The following is a 16550-nucleotide window of genomic DNA, read 5'->3' as shown; positions in this document are numbered from 1 at the left end:
TGAAGCCTTTAAGATCCTTTGTTAACTACTTTGCTTATTGACACTATATTTGGTTCATTCATTGCCCCAACATGCTGGGCAACAAATTCCTCGGGTTCATGACAAGAAACACAGATCGACAGAACTTCACGGTTCATGTCTCACAGCACAGGACTGTGCGGGCACATATGTCTGGGCTGAAACTCTTTTGGAGATGGAGTTTTCTGAAGACTTCTGTGCATGTTTATTCCCTAGAAAGCACCTGACGTTCCAGAACCTGCAGGAGCACCTTGATCGATTGCTAGCAGAGGAGAATGGCTCCGAAGACAGTCGAGGTAGGAGGCACTGAGTGTCTGTCCAATTTTTGCTGCTGCTTGTGCTGCCTAATTGGGAGGACGAGTTGTATCATGAAAGGCAGTTCCCTGAGTGAGCGTTGTTCTGCCCTCCTGTGCTCTAATTTGTCATACCTTTAAATCCTGCCTGTGAGGAGCTCATCAGTCAGCCCTGGAGCAGGTCTGCTTGCAGATGGAGGAGGCATATTTCCAGGCGAAAATGCCTGGAAAAGCAGGTTTGGGCCAAATGTTGGAGGTATTTCACTGATAATGATATGCAGAGCCATTGCTGTGACCAGCAGCGTGAAGTGCTATCCTCAGTGGGAAATGCAGAGGCTTGTTGTCAATTTTTACATACTGGTCCCCACTGTAGGTATTCACTTTAGGCCTCAGGCTGTTGCCTGTACTCTTGCTAGCGTCCGTTTCCCTGAATGAGTCAGGATGTGGCAGGATACAACCTAGATCCTCTCCTAAAAAGAATAATTTTTCTTGCTGGCTGCAATCAAAGTGTGATATGTCAGCCAAACATTTGGCTCAGAGTTCAGTCTGGTCTTTGAATTTTGCGAAAGCAAAATTTTCGGGCAATGTGGAAAACTTAACGTATGACCTGAATGCTGCCTAGCTAAGACCTTGTGTGTTGCTGTGAAAACTTCCTTTTAAATCTTGCTGGTGTCTCCTTTGCTGCGGTTCTTATGGTGTAACACGGGTAACATTATTTTAGTCTTCCTCCACTGTAGCAGAATCCAGGTGCTGTTGTAGTCTAGCTGGAGGCGCTCATCAGGTGTACTGTTAAATCCTGCATAACTTTCCCTAACAGGTTTTCTGCAACTCTTGTTTCAGATCAGGTAGTAGAGGGCCGGCTTGGTCCCTCTACTGTGGTGTTGGACCACACGAGCGGTTTTGAGGGACTCCTGCTGGTTGATGATGACTTACTTGGGGTGAGTGTGATGCTGGGTGCAGCAGAAAGTGGTCTTTTGGGACTAAAAGCACTTTGGGCTTCTTGGTTTGTTCCTCATAACAGATCCCTGTCACTGGCTTTGTAGCATGTTGTAAAGGGAGTCTACCCAGAAAGCTGCAGGATCCTGGAGGAAATGAGCTCTCCTGGGAAAAGGTCTAGCAGTACCCCTCAGTCTCAGCAAGCTCTGAGTGGAGCTGCGACGAAGTGAAAGGATTACCCTGGCCCAGGGGCTCACTGAAGAGCTTTGCTAAGCAGAGGAAAGGCCAGCAGCCAGCTTTCCTGTCCCTCCCTCCAGCAGACTGCCTCTTCCTTCCTTCCTTCTGGTCTTCTCTAATGGTGGCGAGAGACTGAAGCTGAGGCTTTCCTTTCTCCTTTGTTTCCCCTAGCTCCCTGCTTGCTCCTTAGCTGATGTTCCTCATGCAGAAAATCAGCTGAAAGAGTCCGCTGGAATTTAATGCTTTCCTACTTCAGTATTTTAATTTCTACACTCCTTTCACCCCTTCACTGAGCGTGCACATCCCATGCTCCTGTGCTCATTCCCTCCTTAATCTATGTATCCTTTTTCACCTCTGCCAGCGGAGGCTGCCCTGGTCTCCCCTTTCCTGTTAACCACCCACTATAGCTTATCTTGGCTGTACCTAGAACTTACCTTCATATCAGATCAGACGCTGGCCTGTGAATTCCTTGTTGCTACCTTCATCTCTTCATGGTCTGTCCTGAGATTGAGAGAGTCAGGATTTAATAGGGTTCAGTTTCTGGACAGCGTGTTACCTGCTAGTCCTGGGCTTTAGTCTGGGCACCCTGAATCTATAGTTTTGTTCTAACTTGTCCAGGATTCAGACATCTTTCCTACATGATAGTCACTTTTGTATACCTGTCACAATTCACTGGGAACCTGTCTGTCACCATGTTGCCTTTGTACTACTGTCATGCTGCGTGCTTCACTGGGGTTTATCAAGTACAGATGAGCTGTGAGGAGGACCTGGATGGTTCCCCAGGGCCTGTTGGCTCCGAGTAAAGCTGCTGGGATGGGGAAGATGTCCTGTCTCTTCCCTACACTGTGCTTGTGAATAGCTCTCCATCTCGCTTTGGTTTTGAGGGCTAGGATGGAGGGAATGGGTAGGGCTGAGCAAAACTGTCTTTTGTCTGACTTTAAAATATCTTTTGTTTGTTGGTCCAGGTGATTGGCCACAGTAACTTTGGCTCCATCAGGGCCACAACATGTGTGTATAAAGGTAAGGAGAAAAGCAGGCGATGCTTTGAGAAAAGACCCCAGGAAGAGTGTGTGAAGAGTTACACAACTAGAAAGTTCTTGAATGTGCTGTAGTTCCAGACCTTGAGCCCCCTCTTCCCCAGTTCATCCACTGGCTTTTTCAGGAAGTCAGAAGGATGAAGGATTGTGTGATGCCGGAGTGAAGAGGTGGGAGGGGAATGCTGGGGCTGTCCCAGAGCACCTCTGTGTGCCACATTCTTTTCTGCGGGAGCAGTGTCAGGTTCTGCTTCTCTAACAGTGAGCCAGGTGGCAAGGATTTACTGTGTGGCATCTCTTTTTCTTTCAGGGAAGTGGATTTACGAGGTGCTCATCTCCTCCCAAGGACTCATGCAGATTGGCTGGTGTACTCTCAACTGTAGATTTAATCAGGAGGTAGTGTAACTGCTGCATGTGGCACAGGGCTGCTCTGTGTTCCTCCACTGCTTTTTAGGTCAGTGTGGAGCATCGCACTGGTGCTGTGCTCCTGCCCTGCTTGCATTTTGTGCCCAGCACACACACTGGAAATACCAGGTCTGCTGTTTTAAAAATCTTTACTAGACTCTCTGATCTGTGTTCACAGAATGGCGCACAGCGTGAAAGCCTTACACACTGGGTGCGCTGCTGTGCTCTTGCTGCACGTAGCCACTGCTATGTGTTGACTTTCAGCTGGCGTCTTCTCTGAAGAGTGTGTGGGTCTGCAGTGCTGGCATCCTGTCTCTTGGGATGGCCCTCAGGAGCTGGTGCTACGGGGCTTTTTTGCCCAGGAGAGGCAGACCCAGGCCAGCTCTTCTCAGGCACCGGGTGGGATGTTTGATGCTGGGAAGGGATGTCAGCTGCAGAGTTTCACTAACTTGCCATTCTGCAACATGTGAGAGGGGAGGTGATGGACATCCTGGGGGGCTGCTTTGACAGAAGTTGGAAGTGTAGGATGCCAGTACTCTTCTTCTGACCAAAAATTAGTAGGGAGTGGTGTAATTCTCTGAATCAAAGATCACAGGCCACTAGATTCACTCCTAGAGTGAGGGCTTTTCCCAGGCAGAGCATGCATACTGTCAGCTGCACTCCCTGTCTGCTGGTCTCCCCCTTAAAGCTGCTCTCGCAATGAGAGGGATGCTGTATGGTTGTTCTGGTCTGAGTCACTTCTTTCATACTTCGGTGCAGGAAGGAGTTGGAGATACGCCAGATTCATATGCGTATGATGGAAACAGAGTGCGCAAGTGGAATGTGACTACTACCAACTATGGCAAAGTGAGTAGCTGTCCTCCTAGGAGTGGGATGTAGAGTAAGGAGAAGAAAGCAGGTGGCTGCTCCTGCTCACTGGATTCTGCTGGGCCTTATGAAATGCCCTCAAGCTGTCCTCCCTGCTTCAGTATGTTCTTGGGGAGGCTGTGTGCCAGCAATTGTTTGTACTTTAGGGGTGCTGGACATGCTATGTGGGTGCTTTGTTTAGCAGCCCCAGCAGACTGATTCCCAGCATAGTGCTGCTGTTGGTCTCTGGAAGGCTGTGGTTCTCTGTAGCATGTCAGAGGATGGTGCAGTGTTGGGACAAATACACGTTTGATCCTGTGCATGTTCCTAGTGCTAGAGGGGAAAAAAGATTTCTATCAGTGGCTTATGTGCAGCTTCCAGAAGTGTCTGAAAATGCTATGTGAGCTGCTGTGAGAATGAACTCTCTTCTTCAACCCTGAATCACAAGGGGTTGTTTGGGTTGCAGTGTTTCTTCTGATGTGGGAACACCCTGGATATATTTTTAACCTTTTCTCTCCCTTTACTGCAGTCTTGGGCAGCAGGAGACATCGTCAGCTGTCTGATAGACCTTGAGGAGGGCACCATTGCTTTCTGCTTGTAAGCATCTTTGCCCAGTTCCCTGCTTTGTTGATGTCTGTGTGTAACATAAAGGTTTCCTCATTGTTCAGCAGGTTGCTGAGCCCTATTTCTGCCCTCTCCCCTTTAAGTTCCTTGGTAGTTCCAGCCTTTGCCTTTCTGCTTTGTGTTCAGAAACCATCTAAATGGGCTGTTGAGTCTCCTAAGTTCAGGTGAGAGCAATTGGCAGAAAGACATTCAAGCTGCAAAGCCTGTGTAAACTTTGCTAGGATTTTGAAGGGGAAGGCGTCTCGTGATGCTTAATACTACAGTTGGCTGAGACACACATTGCTTTTGTGGTCAGTGTAGACCTTGCCTGTCCTAGATTGACAAGGAGCTGTGGAAAGGCCGATAAATCTCCAACCTCCAATTGCTGTGCACAATGAGCAGAGGCCAGCCTGAATAGGAATTGTTCCCTGGCCCTAAACTACAGCCTGTGACAATTCAGCCAGAATGAAAAATTGTTAGATGCTCCATGTCATCTTTTAGAGATGAGTAGATTGAGAGCATTAACCTTCTATTTCCACCAACATCAAGTGGATGAGGCAAAAAATGTCCCCTGCCTTTAAAATATCCTGCTGGTTAGTTATCCTGTAAGGATTTGGGTTGCCCTTGAAGCTGAGTAGGCTCCGCATGTTGTGCAGACTCCAGTGCCTTTCTGTGCTGTCATATGAAAATGGGAGTGCTGCTGTGCTTCCCATGGCTGCTGCTCAACAAAGCTGTGACATTTGCATGTGTGCCAGGTTAAGAGGGACAAAAGGCATGACTGACTGATGTGTCTGTGTTGGCAAGTTGCTGGGAGGGGAACACAGATACCTGGATTGCCCAATTGACCTCAAAACCCTCCTACTGTGACTAAAGTCTTGCGGGTTTTCCTTCTTTCAGGAACGGCATATCTCTGGGAACTGCTTTTGATAACATCACAAGGGGCGCTGGAATGGCTTACTTCCCTGCCATCAGCCTCTCATTCAAGGAGTCCGTTGCTTTTAACTTCGGAAGCCGCCCACTCCGATATCCTTTAGGTGTGAAGGGAGAAGAGCCTGTCCTGAGACCATCTTTGGAGGCTGTAGAATATACATACCTGACTGCAGTTCACTTTCTTCTGTTGGCACTTGTGTGCAGAGCAGGGTCAAGGAGAGAAGAACCAGATACCCTCTCAGCTGGAGTAGAACTGCAGGGCACACAAACATCAGTGCTGGTCCCTGATAGTTTCTGAAATGAAATTTGCTTTCAGCTCTGAATCAGCAGCTATTGCTGCAGCTGGGGGCTGCCTGTTGCCTGGCACTCAGATCCTGCAAAGATCTCACGCTTCAGTTTTGGAAACGCCAATGCTACCATGTTGCTGAGCCTCTTGGCCACTGGTCTCTTCTACCTCCAGCCGTATGGGACCTCTGACATGGTATTAGCGTTGCCTGCTGCATTCCTGTGTGAATGTGAAACCTGCAGCTCCTTGTCAGAGCAGTGCTGGGTGTGCCTGTTGATAGCTGTAGTGGAAGCTCCTGTCAGTCTTTCTGATGAGAGCAGAAGTATGGTGTGAAATACTTGCTGCTTGCAATATTGAGGAAGTGGAGACAAGAGCTTGTGGCTTATCATCCATTTAGAAGGCACTGTGGCTTGAACTGTGAGGCACGTGTGGGTATAAAGTAAAATAGAGACACAGTCTTTTCCTTGCAGAAACAAAAGAAGTCCTGAAAGGATCAGATTACATTTTACCTTAACACTTGCCTACTTATCCAGTGGAAGGTTACCGCCCCTTGCAAGATGCTCCAGTTGCAGACCTAGTGAAGGCTCGAAAGCTGTTAGGCTACTTGAAGAATGTAATCCATATCGGAATAGATGTGACGGTAGGCTAATGTCACTGGGTGGATCTGTGGGGCACCATGGTGGGAGATGTGGTTCTGCACTTCTCAGCACATGCTGGCAGCTCAGATGTTTTGATACACCCAAGAGGCTAAATGCTTGCATGGTTTTGCATGGGGTGTGCATGTCCCTGGAGCTATTCGGCTTGCAAAATGGGATTCCTGATAATTCCAGGAATTAATTTAAGTCATACTGGGCTTTGTTGTTCTCAATGCTATGAAGCTTCATTCCCAGTATGTAAGAGGTGATGTTTGTCAGGGTCAGAACTGCTGGATTTGATTTTCCAGTCTTGAAAAGACCTTGTTCATATCCTAAATTTTTACTGATGTCATGGTGCAGTGATGTGATGAAATTCTGGCAGGTCTGCCTTGAGAACTGTCTTGGCTGTGGCACTGTTTGCTAGAAACCATTTTTTTCCACTAGGGTGAGAGATGATCTGTTTATGCCCAAAGCATAGGGAATGCCATCTGCTATGGTCTTGACTTGAATGGAGGCCTGCTTTACTAGTTGACGTCCTCTGTAGGGATTCCCATTTACAAATTACCGTGTACACTTGAACCCTTTTGGAAAAACATTGTCAAGGTGCGTGCAGATGGCTGATAGTAACTGACATCTGGACTGCACTACAGCTCTCCAGAGGCATGGGCCTGGCTGCTTTGCCATAATAAATTCCCATATTCAAGGTTTTTACTGAAATCAGGCATGGGACAGCAAACAGTGGCTGCTCCAGGCCTCTGGTTCATTCAGTCGTTGGTGTATGGCTGGATTGGGCTGGATCCAAGCCGTGTGTTTTCTGGGTTTGTCATTGCAGGAGGGGAAGCTGGTGGAGAAGGACACGTCCATGTGGCAGCTGCAGGGAGAACCCACAGTGTTGATTACATTAGCCCATATTTTCAACTATTTCTCCCCTCTTATGGTGAGTTTTGCCTTTGCAAGCTTCTGTAGGTGCCTGTTATGCTTGCAAAGGGAGGTAAACCTCAGCTTTCGCTGGGAAGTGTGTCTTGGAGGACTGTTGACGTGGCTCTCTGTCTGCAGTGCAAGGTGTACCTGGTGGAAGATGTGCTCATGACCTTCCTGTTGAGCATCCTTGAGCGAGGAGGGGCAGTGGAGGCCCATCCCCTTATTCAGCAGCTGCTGGATCTGATGTGGCTTCTTATGGAGGTGAGTTGCTAGGGTGCTGGTTCCTCCCCAGTGATCACAGGGAGACCCCGGGAGGTGCTGAGGACAGGAGCCTTCCCTAGAAAATGCAGGTAGTGATCAGCTTCTTTCCCTTTCTGGTGACAAGATCCCTTTTTTTGTGGTAGACTTCCCTCTCACCTAGCTCATCTGGCTGCTGCTTCACAGCTGGGGAATGAGGGTTGAATGCAGAGTAATTGGTAATGGTGACACTGGCAATGAGCTAACAAGGCATTTCTAAGCTTCTCCTACTGCTAAAGGAACTCGTGATGTTGAATAACTTCCTGCTTCTGGGAACATCAAATTTATCAATAAGAAATGAGTTGGTATCTGGGATGTTGTTAATGCTTATGTGACTGTGGAGGTCTTAAGTGCTGCCATGTGCCCCAAGAGATCGATCAGAGTGTGCAGGACTGGGGTGGAAACGAGCACTGCACTCTGACCACCTCCAGCACTGCTGGGGAAAAACCTCCTCCAACTTCCCATGCCCCTTCCTGTCCAAGCTGGATGAGGTCATTCCTTCCTGGGACACTTATTTGAGGCAGCCTTTGATAGCCACTGGGAAGCTGCTGCTGCTGGAGTGCTGGACAGAGCCAGTCACTGCCAGAGATCTGCTTGGAGACAGCATGTCTGTCCTTTGTGGTAACAATTAACAGATATGGGCACTGGCCCAGCCAGCTGTCACAAAAAGTTTAACTGAAAAATGTTCTGACCCCCTCAGGCCCTTCATCTTAGAAGTGAAGATGAACACCTTGGTAGGACTGCTGTGTTTGTGGAAGAGTTGGCTCTCATCCTGCTGGTTGGCTATGAGTTGGACTCAAAAAGACAGACAGCTCTTCCATCATCACATTTACACAAGAGTAATTTCTTTCCTTTCTGAGTTGATTCTGCCAACACTGTGTGTTGCATAGGTTCAGGGGAGATGAGGATGAGTGACTCAGCCCAACTAAATAGGACCTGGGACTTTGACTTTTTGTAGGTGACTTTTGGCTTGGTTTTACTCGTCCAGAGACTTGTTTCCCTGTAGCAAAGTGATGGCACCAAATTCTGCTTGGACTCTTTCCTGTGGAGTCAGATGGACAAACACGGTCGGTTCAGAGCACCTGCTTTTTCAGTTCAGAAGTAAATGCTTCCTTCCAAAGTCACACTCTGGGAACTATAGCTGTTCCTGACTCCATGCTGTTGCTGTTCAATGTGTTTCTTATTTTCTCAGGAGTATGAAGTGCATGAGTGCCTCAAGCAGCTATTGATGTCCCTGCTGCGGGCTTACAGGTTTTCCCCCATCATCCCAGACCTAGGATTACAAGTAAGTTGCACTTCTGAATCCCCAGGAATCTGTGACTAGCCAGCTTCTGTTATGTCCCCTTGTCCAAAGGTACACGACGTTTTGGATTTTGCAGTTGTTTGATCCAGAGATGGCAGTTCTGTCACATTGTACCTATGGGAGAGCCGTATCCTCTTCTGTAGATGGAGTCACTTTTACTTCTCCTGTTTCCCTAGATTCACTACCTCCGGCTCACCATTGCAGTCTTGAAGCATGAGAAATCCAGGAAATACTTGCTCAGCAATGTTCTGTATCCTTTGTGCCTACTCTGGTCTCAGTTCTCCCTGCCCTCAATAATGCAGCCAAGGAGACTTCAAGGATCTGCAGATCCTGGGAGGCAGAAGCCACCCTATCTTTGAGAGGTCATTTCTAATTTCTCAGGTCTCCTCTGTCTGCCTGACACCATTCTCTACAAAGTCCTGCTTTGAGGAGGGGGAGCAGTGTCGTGTAGTTCACATCCTACTAACACAAAGGACTTCATTTCTACCTGACCTCTCTAATGTCCGCAGAGCAAAAACACTTTCAGAGCAGTCTAGCTGAGATGCTAGCATTTAGGCAGCTGCTGTTATAACTGCGTGGGGCTTCTCCCAGGAGAAGGGGGCTCTGGATCTTGCAGAATTTTGAGTGGTTGTTTGGAAAGGGGTCTCTCACTACAGCTCTGGAAACGTGCCCTGTCCTTTCTCCTGACATAGCTTCTGTGCTTGCTTTAACTTGGCCGCAGCTTCGATGTGCTCCGTTCGGTTGTGTTCTTCTACATTAAAAGCCCACTGCGTGTAGAGGAGGCTGGTTTGCAGGAGCTCATTCCCACCACGTGGTGGCCAAACCGCTTCACCAAGGAGGTGAGTAAGGGCACATCCACTAAGAAGACTGAAGACGTTTTGTGGCCTGCTGTCCCCATCGTTTTCTGGCTGAGGAAATTGGATGGTCCATGTTTCCAGCTGCGTTAGCACTGGTGGACCCTGCAGAGCTGTGTGAGAGCTGTAGCCTCTCCATTGCCGTGTCATCTTTATTGTCCCCTTAGAGGGGAAGTTTGGGGTGTGTTGTTCAGGACAGGGGAGGGGGACAGTTTTCTGCGGCAACAAATTTGGAAGGGAACCTTACAGTATCTAAGGAATTACAGACTGACTTGGGTGTCCTCAGAAGATCTCCTGCCCTTACTCATTACAAGGCCACGGAAGGCCTGTTCAGGTGTGCTGCAAGCTGTGGTCACACGCTGGTCCATTGTTTCAGGGAGTTTCTGCTCTCCATTTGGCAAGACAGTTTCCCTGTGCAGTGATCTCCTACTAATCAGTGTCTGTCCCCCAACCAGGGCAAGGAGAGTAAGGAGGCGAAGGAGGAGAGTGCTGAGGAGAGACTGAGGCGGCGGGCATATGAAAGAGGCTGCCAGCGGCTCAAGAAACGCATTGAAGGTCTGTGAGGAAGGAGGGAAATTGCCAAGATCCCATACCTTTTTTGCAGCCAGGGGGACCAGCCCTTGAGCTGTTCCCAAATCCCCTTTATGACCTGAAGTCCAGCTGTATTTCTGCCAGGACACGCAGAGGCGGGGGCCACCCATGTCATTATCTGGTGGAGGGTCACAAGTGCTGGGACCCCACTGCACAGACCTGCAGCATCCCACCATGGGACATGAGCAAACTGAAACTCCTTTAGGGGCATTGTTTATTAGCTGTGGATGAATTTATTGCTAGGTGGCAGAGGAGAAAATTCTCAGTGATGGGATTAGCTTTTTACTGGCACCAGTTCTTCCTGGGCCATCTCTGCTGAGGAGGTAGCTTTTCTCCTGGGGATGGGATACTGCAGTCAGGGTTAATGTGGGTAGTTGCTCTCCAGTGCTTGTTTTTTGATGGCAGACGTGTGTCCCCATTTTAGTGGTGGAAGGTCTTCAGGTTCAGATTCTGAAGCTGCTGCTGAACAACAAGGACAGAGGAGGGGTAAGTGCTCTGTGGATCTTTTGCTACAGTATCTCCACGTTACAGGACTTGTAAGGCATAGATTTACAACCTGCTTTTCCTCCTGCCAGGGGGAAGCCTCCAGATACATATTCCTAAACAAATTCCGCAAGTTTCTTCAGGAAAATGCTAGCAACAGAGGGGTAAGTCAGAGGGCCAGCCTTCCTGCAAGCCTCACCCTGAGAGCTCTTTGGCACCTTCAGTCTGGGAGCTCTGCCCTTTTGGCTGGGCTGCTTCCAGCAGTTGATCAGTTGAGGTCTAGATATGGCAGGGAGTGGGGAGGAGAGAGAAGATCTGAGGCTAGAAACCAGGCAGCTTATCCAAGTCCTATGCAGTGATTTATAAGAAAGCAGTCCTTGGGAACAGCCTTAGGTGGGAGCTGAATGTCCTCCTAAAAGCTCTTGGGGAGCATGGCTGTGGAGTGCTCTGCACAGCTGGCCTGCTGGCTTTGGCATCCTCTTTGCTGCCTGGGTGAGGACTGTTGTTCTGGCCCTAGATCAGGCTGTTGGCCTGCAGCTTTGGCAGACAGACATCCACTGTTGCAGGAAACCCTTTCTTCAACTGCATCTCTCTGTTTATGATCAGCCCCATCTTTTGTGGTAGAGCTCGTGGTATCCATCCACTTCTGTCAGACCAGCTTGTCATTTCAGTGCCCAGGACTTTCTAGAGGTGGAAACTGCTGGCTACCATCAGGGCTGGGCTCTCTACCAGTGCTGGAAGCTAGAAATGCTGGCAAGGCTAAGAACACAAAGTTTCTGCCTGCCCCGTGTGGCCACTGGGACTAAGATGGACTTTCACACTTGCCCTGGTGACTGAACTCTCATTCTTGTCCTAGAACTTGACTGTGTTGTGCCCGCCGGAGTACATGGTATGCTTCCTGCACCGGCTTATCGCTGCCCTGCGTTTCTTCTGGGATGGCCACAAGGCAAAGACCCCTGCTGCATTGAGCAGTGAAGGTAAGGCACGGAGGAGAAGCTTTGAAGGCATTTCTGTGGTTAGGACAAGGTTTGCCTTTTGGCAGTGCTCTCCAGGATGCTCGAAATTTTGTGTTTCTTGTGTTTCTACGGGTGCTTGAGCCTTCTGTCACCCTGTGTCTGTAGTTCCCAGTCACTCTGGGAAATTCCTGTGTGCAGATCTGTTCCAGTTAACACACAGACCTGAGACTTGCAAAGGGGCATCTGTACTGTTTGTTATTTCCCCCAGTATGCTCTGGAGCAGAGTCCGGTGTTGATTATGGGTCTGTAGAAGGGCAGCTCAGTGATCCCATAGTCAAAGTTTAAGGGAAGATATTTGTCTGGTTTTGTGTTCCCAGGCTGGGATTAAGGGGAAACCAAGTCAGTGCCAGTTGCTTTCCAACCCTCAGACCCTGCCTTGCCTGTCCTGCCATGATCTGCTTGGCACTCCCTTTTCTTACTTTAGGCTGACCCTTGCTGTAGACTCAATAAGTGCCTTATGATCCCTGTGGGACTAAGTGATAGAGCTGGAGTAGCCAGGTGGAGAGCTGCCGAGTTTTCTGATGATCCAGTTTCCCCCAGTGACTGTGGCTGGGAGGGAGGAAGGGCTGGGAGGCTTGTTGTCGATGGCCATTGGTTGCTCCTGTTTCTGCATGGATCTAACGCTTGCTTCATTGTGGAAGTCACTTCTGCCTTAATGGCTTGTGCTTTTATGACAAGAAAAGTTGTCACTAAATCTTAGTCCAGGCTGGGCCTTGGGGTCTGTCTTAGGAGGGCTTACATGTCTGCGTGGATCCTGTGCATGGGACTTGCAGAAAAAACAAATCTCTTTCTCTGCTTTAGAGGCATATGTCCCTCCTCAACTCTTCTATAATGGGAAGGTGGATTATTTTGACCTTCAGCGACTTGGAGGTCTCCTGTCTCATCTAAAGAAGACTCTGAAAGGCAAGTGCTCTCATTTCCAATACCTGCATCCAGGTCCTGGCTGGAGTTCACCCAAGAGACATCCCAGGGAGGGAGCTGTGGGTAATGAACTGTGATTAAATTTAAGGAGAGGAGACTTTAATTTTAATGAGGTGCAAGTTACGTTGAAGAAGAGACCGTACCTCCTGGGTGGAGCATCCTTTAAGTTAACAGTTTACTGTTTATATCCCTGAATGGGGCCTGTAGCTGGTGGAGGGAAGGGGGTAGTCTGGAAATACCCTCTGGTGTGGTGCTCTTGCTGCATCACAGCCAAGGGCTGCGGGCTGTCAAAGCGATGACTGTCAGCCTGGCTTTGCTGGGTGAGAAGGATGTCCAGGATTTACTTGCTGTATACCACTTTGGGCAAGCAGTAGCAGCCCTGTGTATGTACTGCAGTTGTGCGTTTGTATGCAGCATGCTACTCTGGCAATAGACTTTCAAAGCCTCTGTTTTGGAAGGGTTAGAAACCCCTTGCTGTTCCATCAGACTTGGTTTGTCTCTCATTTCTGGCTAATGCGGCACTTGCCTTTGGCTCAGATCTCTTCTCCTTCCCCAGTGTGTTTGCAAGATTAGGACCATTTTCTCTGTCTCAAGTTGGTCCCTGGCTGTTCAAAATTAGATTACTTAACTTGAGAACCATGTAATCTCCTCTGGTCTCTTACCAAGGTCTTCCTGCCTAGCTTTAAAGACAGGGCTATGGACTAGAGGACAAGTTCAGGCTTTGTACAGCATGGCCATCAGCGCAGCCTTCCTCTGGGCTGAGAATGGTTTCTGGTCTGAGTCTCAGTCCTAGTGACTTGGGGACATATCATGGGACAGCATTGAAGAGCTGGATGCTTAAAAAATGGTCTCAGGCCCTGAGTTTCCTTCCCTATGCTAGTCCAGTTTGGCCCTGGTGGTTGTCTTCTGGTTCTTCAGTTATTCTATTTGTTGCTGGTAGGAGCTGGAACAGAAATAGGTCCTGGGTCAGCAGCACCTGTTGCTGCTTGGTCTCTGCTGTGTTAGCAAGGGCAGACCTATTCCACGTAAGGAAGCTGGGGGGAAGGTGAGCTTGTTCTGATGCAGCATCCAACTTCACTGGCTGCTTCTCTACTGCTGGGAAACGGTGAAGAGGATGAGCCTAGGGCTGCCCCATGGGAAGCAAAGGGTGAGTCCTGCATTCACAGCTGCGTTGCTGTGCTCTGTGCAGATGACCTGGCTGCAAAAGCCAATGTCCTGATTGACCCTGCGGAGCTGCAGGCAGTGACTATGGATGATCTGGATGAAGATGAGGAATCAGCAACATCGGCAGCACAGGTGAGCCATGTACTGTTATTCGTCTGCAGAGGCCCTGGTGCCAGGGCAGCAAACTCAGCCTCTGGCTAGAAAAGCTTTGCTTTGGAGGAAGGCAGTGTCAGGGCCAGGACTGTAACCAGTCCATGGGCGACCAGGTGAACAGCTGCACTTGCATGAGGGTCACTGGAGATCAGCAAGGCCCTGGATACACCAAGTTTGAGCAGCCAAATTTTCTTTGCTCTGCTCTCTCACTACCCACTGCTCTGAATATGCCCTCTCCACTCCATGGCAGCTCTTGGTGCTTGCATTTGAAAGGGTGCAAGGCAACAGACAGAGCAGCTTCTTGCTCTGCAGATCTGCTGCTTGTACCTGGCATGTGCCCTTAGAAGAAGGAATATCCATTTGCTAACCTGGCACTGCTGGCCCAGCCATGATAGGAAGGGTACCTGCTCGCCTTCCAGTGGACACTGTGCATCTATACCAACATCCCTGCAGGTACAAGGGAAGAATAGCAGGCAGCCAAACAGCTAGAACTGTTTCTCCCTTAATTTCTTTTCAGTCTCAGCGTCCCTCTGCTGCCCTGGCCATTGGTGGAGCTCTTGCCAGACCTGGCTGGCTCAGCTCCCCCACCCTGGGCCGTGCCAACCGCTTCCTCAGCACGGCGGCTGTCAGCCTGATGAACCCACGGCGGCCTCTTGGCACCCTGGAGAAGATCAAAGTGCGCACGCTAAGTGTGGAGCAGCGGACAGAGGAGGACAGTGAGTACTTCTGCTGAGTGCTAGCATGGCCCAGGTGGTCCTGGGAGAATGGCATCTTCCAGCTCCCAGTAGTCTCAAGAGGAATGCAATCTGTTTACTGCCAGCATTGCTCCTTCCCATTCCCAGGGCATGCTGACACCCACAAGTCCACAGTTAAACACTTTGCCATTCTGAACATGACACTGGTGATGCTGTCACTCTCTGCATTTAAGGAGATGCTGCCTTGGTTCCTGCAAGTGCAGTGAGACTTTGCAGGGCGGTAATTCAGAGGCAGCTGTAGCCAGGCTTGCTCTGAACATAGACCAGCCAGAGGATGATGTGTGCAGTAGCAGCACCGTTGCTGTTGGGTTGGGCCACGCAGGCCTCTGAAGCATGTAAAGGGCTTGAGGAAGCGGGACTTGCATGGCCTGGGTCTGTTGGAACAGATCTAGCAGGTCAACCTGATCCAGGCAGTAAGATGGGAACAGTGTGTTAGTATATCCAGTGAATCTCACAGGCTGGGAAAGAGCACTGTGGTACAGAGGCACAGCAGGGCTTTGGCTTCAGAGAGGTACAGGCAGAAGCTGAGGTGCCAACATGCCTTGCTGAGAACTTCTCTCCTGTCTTGGGGATGCATTGCAGTTGAAGGCAGCCATGGAAATGAGGGTCTCTTACTGGGCAGACCCCCAGAGGAGCCGGAACAGCCTATCACAGAGAACTCCCTCCTGGAAGTCCTGGATGGGATAGTGATGATGTACAACCTCAGTGTCCACCAGCAGCTTGGGAAGGTAAGTGGCATGTGCTATGCAGAAATCCATTCCCCCAGCAGCCATGCTTCTACACTGAATCTCTGTTTTCTGCTTATTTAGTGACTGTGTGTGCCCCTTCCTTTTCCCAACCCCTGGGGGGGATCTGATTGCATGCTTGTATGTCTGGGGAAAAAAAGTATCCTCATTTATTGTTGGAATCTGCTGTTTTTCAGATGGTTGGTGTATCGGATGATGTGAATGAATATGCCATGGCACTGAAAGACACAGAGGAAAAAATCAGCCGCTGCCCAAAGAGGGTAAGTGTCTCTGGACTCCCAGTGTCCTCCTCTGGTAGAGCCTCAGTATCTGGCAAAAAGGATGAAGCACAGTGGGTGATTTCTAGCCTTGGAGCAGCCAATATCTCAGATGGGGTAGTAACCCATGCCTGGAGCTGGCAGCCACATTTCATACTGTGCCAACCCATTGTACAACTGCCTCAAGGAACAGAGGGACTGAAGCAACCCCTTCGGCTTCTCCCAGACAAGCCGTGACAGCTTGCAAACCTCCATGTGCTGCAGACACCTCGGAGCTGGTCTCCTGGGGTGGAGACTCTCCAGTGCTGGACCGGGGACGCATCTGTCCTATTGCAGCTGCCAGAGACTGAGTGTATCTGATGATGCATTAAAAAAATATCTGACAGTAGTTGACCCTAAAGCTGCTGCCCACACTGGACCGGTGTCTGCATCAGGCCTTGTGGGCTGCAGCTGAGACTGATAAGTGCTCTTTATAGCACTGATTCGCACTCCCTCTGCAGAAAGGCTGCTGACCCCTTTCCATCCTGCCAGTACTCCCTAGCTAGCCCCAAGGTGGTATTTGCTTTTGCATTGTTTGTCCAGCTCTGAAAAAGGATGCTATAAATGCCAGTGACATCTGCCCTCACACCTCTGCACTCTTTTCAGAGGAGAGACATCCACGAGGAGCTGCTGAAGAGCCAAAAGGTCTTCTCTGAGAAGCTCAATCACCTAAGCCGACGCCTCGCTTGGATAAACGTCACCATTTATTCAAAGGTGGGCAGGAGCATAATGTGGGCAGCTCAGAGGAGACCGAGCAAGTGTGCTTCTGTATCTGTGCTGCTTGGCTCACATGTCCCAGGTGTCATTTTCCCTGGTGTTGGAGCAAT

At 49.5% G+C, this 16550-nt stretch overlaps 1 protein-coding gene across 3 annotated transcripts in view; it reads left to right on the top strand.

Annotated features, from left to right (window-relative positions):
* The window catches only part of RNF123 (ring finger protein 123), a 52503-nt gene that overhangs the window by 6321 nt on the left and 29632 nt on the right, over window positions 1-16550 (top strand). For all 3 annotated transcript variants that reach the window (XM_069769664.1, XM_069769666.1, XM_069769665.1), the window contains exons 4-26: window positions 235-314; window positions 1152-1249; window positions 2450-2504; window positions 2829-2914; window positions 3683-3769; window positions 4299-4366; window positions 5270-5395; window positions 6114-6228; window positions 7056-7160; window positions 7280-7405; window positions 8634-8726; window positions 8921-8994; window positions 9466-9583; window positions 10054-10153; window positions 10614-10675; window positions 10765-10836; window positions 11529-11649; window positions 12490-12591; window positions 13799-13905; window positions 14444-14642; window positions 15264-15409; window positions 15604-15687; window positions 16330-16437. In XM_069769664.1, coding sequence (XP_069625765.1) covers window positions 235-314; window positions 1152-1249; window positions 2450-2504; window positions 2829-2914; window positions 3683-3769; window positions 4299-4366; window positions 5270-5395; window positions 6114-6228; window positions 7056-7160; window positions 7280-7405; window positions 8634-8726; window positions 8921-8994; window positions 9466-9583; window positions 10054-10153; window positions 10614-10675; window positions 10765-10836; window positions 11529-11649; window positions 12490-12591; window positions 13799-13905; window positions 14444-14642; window positions 15264-15409; window positions 15604-15687; window positions 16330-16437 — 2332 coding nt within the window. The remainder of the gene's footprint in view (window positions 1-234; window positions 315-1151; window positions 1250-2449; window positions 2505-2828; window positions 2915-3682; window positions 3770-4298; window positions 4367-5269; window positions 5396-6113; window positions 6229-7055; window positions 7161-7279; window positions 7406-8633; window positions 8727-8920; window positions 8995-9465; window positions 9584-10053; window positions 10154-10613; window positions 10676-10764; window positions 10837-11528; window positions 11650-12489; window positions 12592-13798; window positions 13906-14443; window positions 14643-15263; window positions 15410-15603; window positions 15688-16329; window positions 16438-16550) is intronic.

Source organism: Haliaeetus albicilla, chromosome 24, assembly GCF_947461875.1.
Source record: "Haliaeetus albicilla chromosome 24, bHalAlb1.1, whole genome shotgun sequence".
Lineage (NCBI taxonomy): Eukaryota > Metazoa > Chordata > Aves > Accipitriformes > Accipitridae > Haliaeetus > Haliaeetus albicilla.
Note: the sequence above shows the minus strand (reverse complement) of the source record. Positions and strands in the feature narration are given on the sequence as shown.